Source organism: Porites lutea, chromosome 2 (genome assembly GCF_958299795.1).
Source record: "Porites lutea chromosome 2, jaPorLute2.1, whole genome shotgun sequence".
NCBI classification, from domain to species: Eukaryota; Metazoa; Cnidaria; class Anthozoa; order Scleractinia; family Poritidae; genus Porites; species Porites lutea.
Genome location: NC_133202.1, coordinates 7857505 through 7865931, shown reverse-complemented (window position 1 = coordinate 7865931; position 8427 = coordinate 7857505). Strand labels below are relative to the sequence as shown.

Genomic DNA, 8427 nt, shown 5'->3' with positions numbered 1-8427 from the left:
AAAGATCAACTACAGTTCAAAAATCGGCGCCATTTATCCGTGACTAGTAAAAGTGTAACATTTCAACCGTTTTGTCGCTCGGCGGTGTCTGGGCGCTAGTGTCAAATCAATAACTCACCGGGAGAGGGTGACATTACTTCGTTAAGACAAATCTCTACGCACCCACCTTCCAGCAAGGGCGGCTCTTCTTTGTTTTGTTTCTTCGTTCATTGGCCGAGTGAAAACAAAGAAGCCCACCTTGCTCGGAGGTGGGTGCGCAGAAATTTGTCTTAACGAAGTAATGTCACCCTCTCCCGGTGAGTTATTAGTTGACGCTAGCGCCCAGTCACCGCCGGGCGACAAAACGGTTGAAATGTTACACTTTTACTAGTCACGGATAAATGGCGCCGATTTTTGAACTGTAGTTGATCTTTTCGATCGAGTTATGCGATCCAAACGCAAGGTTTACCGGAACGGATTGCAGAAAGGTGATCTTAATGTACCATTTTGTGGATTCAGCGGTGTAAAATGTAAGTGAGTTTGTGTTTTCGCGTGAAATTTGGAGCCGATTCTGAGCAGCTTTGAAGATCGATCGAGCGATTCTGTCCTACCTTGTCTCTTATTATTACACTGTCAGGCCAGATGATGTAAAAGTACTCAAATCGCGTTGAAACTTCGTAAAAACAAAGACAAAGACTCCAGGTAACAATATTTACACTTTATTAATAACTTTTATCGCTTTTACTTCATTTATTTCATCTAAGTTTCAAACTCTAGTTTTCCCATACAAACTCTCATATTACGCTTGGGTCACCTGTGGTTTTACTTTGTATTTGAGGGCAATTTTTCAAGTACAAGTCCCCCGGGGGGCTTATATTCGGAGGGGCAATTTAACGGAGGATTTCTTGCGTTAACGGTTTGTGGGGCTTATATTTGGAGGGGCTTATACAGGTTGGGGCGTATTTTCGGAATTTTTGAAATGTTGGGGATCGAGGAAATTGCAGTCCTGTCGTTGAGTCTACAGAGTCTACTACAATGCTTGAAGCTAATCATAGCTTTCCGTCGCAGTTGTCTCGGCAGCCTGAGGAAAAGGTCTACTTTGAAAACGTGGAGTTATTAAGCTCTGCTGAGAACAAAGAAGAGAGTTATTTTGTTTTTCAAGGACAGTGTATGGTTCTAGGCGACTCTAGGGTTGGCAAAACAAGTCTGGTTAAATCGCTTACAGGAAAGGAATTCGATCCCAATCAAACCAAGACACAAGGAATACATCCGAGTCTCGTGGACCAAAACTGGAAATACTACAATATGACGGAACTTATTTTCGGAGACCTCTGGAGGTTCTTCACATATGGAACAGTAGAAGTGCTATTTATTAGAACTGGCGAAGCAACCAGTAACGTTGTAGTTGAGCAGTTTGTGTTGTCGAAAATGTCTTTACCGTTTCATTTACTTTTGTGGGCCTTTTATGTGGTTAACATATTGGTCATGTTAGTAATGGGAGAAAATTATTGGCTCACCGCTGGGACAATGTTATTCCTCTCAATGAATTATGTTCCGGAGATTGCTCTTTTGTGTTCATATCACTTTACTCGCAATCAATTACGATTTATGCTAGCCACGTTGAGTTTTATCATCAGGCGTCGAGGTTTATTAATAGGCTCGTATCTTGCAGCAATTATTTGCTACTGGGATGAAACGTACTGTGACTTGGTCGCTATTCATGCGAAACTACCGTTTTTGGCAACGGCCACAGTAATCACTTTTGTCGCTTTGTTTGTAGTAATGGGACCTTCGGTACCGTGGATGAACGACTATCAGCGCTTTATACACCTCTATACCGGACGAATTATTCAGAATCAACTTTCTCTGTGGTTCCTCTGTTTCACTCGCTTACTGTTATCAATCTCCATTGGGTTTATTTCTGGCTTTCAAGCAGTTTCACTTATTGTTGCGTCATTCCGAAAAGTTCCTGAAACAACATTGGAGGAAAGCACAGACCTGTCATTTCGACCTTTGTATGTGGTTGACTTGTGCGTTTACCATTTTGTATTGAATTTTCCAGTTTCTATTTGTTATGAATGTCTTTGTCCGCGATTGGATAAACTATTGCCACAGCCTGACACTTGGGACAAGTATGGATCGATATCACTTTTTGTCACTCTAATATTTCACCACTATAAACTCGTGTTTACATCAGCACGTTTTTATTTTGTAATTCTATTTCCTGTATCCATTTTCTATACGATTTATGTGGAATTATTTTACCTCCATTCAACGGTCCCTGGGAACTTTAAAACCCCAAACAAGTTGATCACATTAGTATCTGGAAAAGCACTTACGATCAACAAAAAAATGTTGAAAAGTGCACTATATGAAAAGTTTTCATCTCTCAAACTGAAGATACTTGACTTTGCTGGCGATAAAGAATATTATGCGTACCATCACATGTTTCTTAGAGGACATGCCATTTACCTCATAGTATTTAACATAGCTGAGTTTGTGGCGAATGATTTCACGGAAAAGAATGTAGGAATTCAAAGACTTAAGTTCTGGATTGAGTCTGTCTGTAGCCATGTACCACCCAAAGCACTAATTTTTCTTGTTGGAACTCATAAAGGAACTGTTGATAAAAAAGATATTGAAATAATTGATTTCCACCTCGGAAGAAACCTGTGGAATCCCCACTGTGATGAACTGATAGTGAATGATGTAGAAGGATTGGTCTTCTTTCCCGTTGAGAACTCTCTTGGAAAAAGTGACTTTGGAATTCAGTGTCTTCAAAAAAAAATTGTTGATGTTGCTGAGCACTGTAAGGAAACCATAGGTTGTGACATCCCTCTGCCTTGGGTTAGAATACAAGATGCAATTATCAGCCACACAGAAAAGAAGGGAGCCAAGTTCTGTGTAACACTTGATGAGTTTCCAAGGGCGTTTGAAAATGTTGTTTGCACAGATTGGTCAAAGGACGCCTTGAAGTACTTCCATGAGAAGGGTCTGGTAATTTACCTCGAGGGAAATCAGAGTCCAGATCTGTCCAACTGGGTGCTTCTGAAGCCTGAAATACTGGTTGACATCATCATTCAACTTGTCATACCACCACCTGAGATCACCCAGGAAAGAGGCTTGAGGCATGACTGGAATCTCTTACAAAAAAAGGGACTGTTGACAAAATCACTCTTGAAGAGCATTATCTCAAAGGTAAAGGAAAATGAAGAAGCCATGACAGCTTTCCTTGAAGAATATGATTTGATATGCCCCTTGGCAAATAGTAAGGTGAACATGTGTAGAGTGCATGAAGGACAGCAGCCAACACACTTTGTACCCTCCTTGTTACCAATGGCCTCAGAAAGGAACACACCCGTATGGTATGATGATGACACTGATAAGAAGTGTTATGTATTCTTCACCAAGTTCTTGCCTGAACCTCTGTTCCATCATCTGCTATCTCGTGCTCACAAGAATAGTAAGGTGGAGTTTCCTAATGGTCATACAGTCTTGTTCAGAGATGCTGGCAAGTTCTGGTTGAGAGCTTGGCAACCTTACAGTCTCAAGTTGATAAAGGAAGAGAAGATGATTGAAGTCACATTCAGCTGTAGGTAAGGTCTTGCTTTCAGTTGACATGTATAAGGACTGCACATTTACAAAAGGGTGTTAAATTTTATTTATAATTATGTAAAATGATTTTGACAAGAAAATAATATTGATTTATGAATCTGCTTGTTTGTTGTTTGTTCTGTTCATTGAGTTGTTGTTGAAAGCATTCTTAGTGTTTATCAACACAGCATATAAGAGTCGAGGCCCCAGTGTCTTCGCACCTGGTACACAAAATTTTTTGTGTAACCAGAAATGTCAGTTAAAGGAACTTTTATTGGTCATGTTCATAAAAGCTTGTAAAAAGACCTGATAAATATTAGGATAGCTGTTTAAGGATCAAAGAATTGTGTCACCTGACAAAAGCTTGTAGGCCCTAAATTTACTCAAAGGCATCTTTGAAGTTTGGTGACACTTAAGAATAAAATTATTATTGTTAAGTAGGTTATTAGGTAGAAAGATGTGTATAATACAATTTGCTATGACAACATCAGGGTTAAAGGTCTGTGATGTACAATGAATAGCCAAGGGAGTACATGTACTTGTATGCATTAGGGAAAAACAGCACATCCCTTGAAGCATGAGCTTAGACAGCAGTGATTTTGTTACACCCAAATAGTTATGGTGAGTCCTGGGACTCGGTCATCTTGTGAAAAATCATGAGTCCAAGTCCAGAACCATTGAGTCCCAGTTCAAAAACACGAGTCCCTGGGTCTTTATGTAACCACACAGTTAATCTGAAGACAGACTCCAAAACTTTGTATTACAGTTTACTGACATAAAAATATACTCCCACTATTGTCAAGCACAACAAAGACTAAAAGAAATATGCAACGTTAACAACAGCCACAGAAATCACACAAAAAAGATATTCTACAAAAACATCTTCAGATTGATCAATCGATCTTTGCATCCTACAGGACACATACCACAAATTAATTTGCGTCTTTGGGGACTTTTATGTGTCAGGGACACAGGACGCAGAGGTAACAAAATCACTACTACTGTCTATTGTAGTGTTTAAGGTGAGAGTGAAAAAGCATTACTGCTGTTTCTTTAATCAGATCAGATAAGCGAATGATGCCATCAGATGTACTGTGTCAAGTGTTTTCCATGGTTGATGGAATCTGCCACAGGAATTTCCCTTTTGTTAAGTTCCACTGTGGGCCAGCCTGTCCCGCACCCAACTGCCCTGGTTATCAACCAAACTACGTGTCACAGTTAGTTGAAGAGGAACAAGTGCCACGCAAGCATGTGTTTGATGTTATGCCTGGAAGGCAGGGTGACAGAATTTCCTTTATGTACTGTAAAAACCATAGTTTTGAAGATGAGTTGGATGAATGGATTCCTAAGACAGAAAAGAAAAAATGAACAAGGTAAACAAAATATGTAATACCAGTAAATGTAAATGACAGCTCATCTCTTGTATTACTGGGTATCTCTGTCCTTTGATGCAGAAGATATTGTATTCTTAAATAAGAAGTACATTCATTTGCTAAAAAAACGTATTTGCATAGTGAACTGCACAAGGAAGTGCATGGTCTTAAGCCTCACGCAAACTGACTCAACATTGTTTGTTGGCCAACAACTCCCAATATAGTTTGATGTTACATGTCATATCCGTTTGAACACCCTTTTGCATGTTGTTGCATGTTGTTGGGTGTTGTTGCACACAGTTTGAAACCGGTCAAACTTTTGAGCCAACAACATTTCTTTTGTTCTGTGATTGCCGAAGTGTAGGGCAACAATTTTGGATCTGTTCACACCTGCAGCTCTTCCAACATTGTTGGGGCCACAGACGCGTATGGTCTCCAAATTCTGATGGGTTGTATCCTTCCCATGATGCACTGCAGGCCCCAACGTTGTCGGGAGTTGACGCACCTGTTAGCCTACCACTGCTAACATGGACACAACAACTCCCAACATTGTTCACCCAACAATAACAGATCAAGTGTTTAATTAAACAATTTACAGTTATGATTATATATAATATGCACTTGACCTTGATAACTTGGGTTAAAATGTTGTGTTTTTAGGGAGAATTTTTTCTTATAAAATGTTTCGATGACGTTCCTAATATATTGTTTCGAGGGAAAATAATTCACATGTACTTCCCTCTACAGGCACCTCTTGTCAGCACTGTCACCTTTTATGAATGAACACAGTATGTAGAAGTTATGGTTTGCTTATGTTCATGCTCAGTGTGTATTTGTTGCAGACCAGATACAACACTATTAAGGCACGGTTCGGACCCCAAACTTTTAACGAGCCAAACCTAATTCGAATTAAGGCCGACACAAATTATTTAGATCAACTGAATTGATTCACGCGCCGATCTTATTCTATCTGAACAAAATTCAAAAGGAGAAAAATGCTAATTTAGCCAGACTTTTTAATAATGCACATTCACTTGCACCATTGATGAAGGATGCTTGCAGTGTTTGCCACTGTTGCATAGTCTCAGAGTGACACATCGGAGCAGACTGTTTTTTTGTTGGGGGGGGGGGGGGTATCTAAGATTGATTAGTGGTCAGTGTGGACACTGACAGTTCAGTTAAACAAACATGTTTGTTACTCAGTGTCTATCATGGCATTTCAATAATAATAAAGTGTTGTTTATTGGGGCTGGATTAATCATGCTAGTACAAGTTACATTAAAATGTCCAAAGGGAAAGCTGGAAAGTGATTGTCTTTGCACTTGAATTCTGACTGTTTGTGCAGTAGTGAACCATTTCACTCCCACAATCACATTATGTATTAATAAGTAAACATATTTTATATTGACAAAGTTCCAGGCATCCCAAACTCAATATTATGTGGGCACGAGTTAAAATTTAATACATATGCAAATATTTTGTAACATAGTGTTTTATAGGGTTAATATGGAAAAATCTGTCACACTCAGAAAACCATTAGCATCTGAAATATTTCAGGAATGTTGATCATGTGTTGACCAATCCCAGGAAAGATCATGACAGACAAGCAGGCCACAAATCCAGAAACTATATAATTGCGGTCAAGTTTCTCATTGATTGGTTTTATTCTTGGAAGACAATAACATTCCAGAAATATTTGTGTCATATGATTTATTGTTTCACAGTAATTACAGGGCATTTAATAATTAGTACTACTGTGAAACCTCAACATAACAAAGTGCCAAGGGACTGGCAAAATTTGTGAAAAAAAACCAAGGTTTTGTGATGTCGAGGTTCTTTTCCATATAATTTACTACTACTGGGGTAGACAAAAATTATCTTTTGTTATATCAACAACTTTGTTAATAGAGGTTTGTTGTATCAAAGTTTCATTGGCCTGGTCACTGTATCTTAAAACTAAAAAAATTTCACTCAGCTGCAGAGACATCATTGTTTCTGAATGCTCTGAGAGATGAATTTCTATTTTCAACTTTTATGCATGCATGTTTTGACTTTTTGAGGTAAAAGACTGGGTGGGAGGCATGCCCCCTCCCCCCCAGCCCCTCCCCATGCTTTGGCCCTGGTTTTAAAACGGGAGGGCGTGCATTTTGTCGTTTGTCCTAAACAAGGTAATAAAATTGACGGTGTCATCTTAAACTGGCTTTATATTAATTTTAGGAATTTTTTGTCCTTAAAACAGGGTCAGGTTCCAATGCACAGAGGTTCACCAATACCCAAATAATGGTCAAGGCCCTTCCCTGGAGGTTCTTCCAGTCAGGAATTTGGTTATTGACAAGCTGCCAGGGCCCATTTGTTCGAAAGCTGATTAGCGCTAACCCAGGGTTAAATTATAATCCGGCTGGTTTCTTTTTGTTTTATTTAAAACCATTTCAGGGATAATTTTCTCTACTCTTTTGGGAGCATCCAATTAACAAATTATATGCCAAAAAAAAAAATGAATAAGCTTTCATATCTGAATTCAAATTTCGCGTTGAACCTGGGTCATCTTAACCCAGTTTTGAACAACCCGGCCCTGGGGTGCAGTGATTAGATAGAGATCAAGAATTGTTAGTTTGCAAGTGACGCCGGTCACGGCGACCATGTTGGTGGTCAAGAACAAAAGCATTTCTCTCCTCTGGGAACTAAACTTCTATTTTCATGTAAATTCTTTGTGAAAAAAATTTGTTTGTATTGACCCATAACGTGGCTGCCTTGTTACGTTAGTATAGCATGTCTGATCAAGCATCATTCATGGCTACCACCGAAGGATCCTTCCATCTCTTTTACCACGAAATCCGTCATTGTTAATGTAGATAAATAGGAATCTTATACCTAAATCTTTGCAGACCTTTATAATCAAGCAGCATTAGGTCTCTGACCTGACCTTCACACCCGGCCGACTGAATGTTATTATTAAAATCTGTAAAATCATTGGTTACGTACCATCTTGTCGGAAGTCAATAGCCTCTTCAATAGAATAATATCCTAGACCAGATACTCTTTGATTAGTGTGAAATAACGAAGCCAACTTTAAAGGAAATTATAGAACACATTCTTAACAAAAGTTAAATCAGCATAAAAATCCAGCGCAATTAAAGCGCAATGCCTCACTGTCATGTCGGATTCCAGGCCCCGCTCGGATGAAAGGTTTTCCAGTCCCCTATCGCGCGTTATCGCGCGTGAATGTGAAAAAGCACTGTGCGCGTGCGTCTCGTTTTTGCTTCTTCTTGTCTGACTGGAAATGCATAAATTGCAATTCAATTTGTCCAGTATTTTTAAGAACATCTATGAGGTGACGGTTTTCGTTATTAATTGGGCTTGATTGAGGGGCGAAGCTGCGAGTTACTTTCTTACGAAATATCGGGGCAACGCATGTCTCAGCTTCTCTCGCGCGCTGATTCAACAGTAGGATTTTTTTTTAATGACACTTCTATGCATCAGA

General features: G+C 39.3%; 1 protein-coding gene across 2 annotated transcripts; it reads left to right on the top strand.

Annotated features, from left to right (window-relative positions):
* The first annotated feature begins 902 nt into the window (after positions 1-902).
* On the top strand, positions 903-7938 carry LOC140927606 (uncharacterized). 2 transcript variants are annotated; one of them, XM_073377284.1, is made up of 3 exons: positions 903-3575; positions 4635-4946; positions 7186-7938. In XM_073377284.1, the coding sequence occupies exons 1-2, from the start codon at positions 1015-1017 to the stop codon at positions 4939-4941; spliced, it is 2868 nt and encodes a 955-aa protein (XP_073233385.1). In that variant the 5' UTR covers positions 903-1014; the 3' UTR covers positions 4942-4946; positions 7186-7938. The 2 variants fall into 2 exon arrangements, with proteins under 2 accessions (XP_073233385.1, XP_073233384.1); XM_073377283.1 differs by lacking the exon at positions 7186-7938 and adding an exon at positions 5694-5932.
* Positions 7939-8427: the final 489 nt, after the last annotated feature.

Bases quoted from the DNA above. Each gene is read 5' to 3' on its own strand.
- LOC140927606 (XM_073377284.1), top strand. From the start codon at position 1,015: ATGCTTGAAGCTAATCATAGCTTTCCGTCGCAGTTGTCTCGGCAGCCT. The intron at 3,576-4,634 runs GTAAGGTCTTGC...TTCTTTAATCAG, and splicing joins GAAGTCACATTCAGCTGTAG to ATCAGATAAGCGAATGATGC.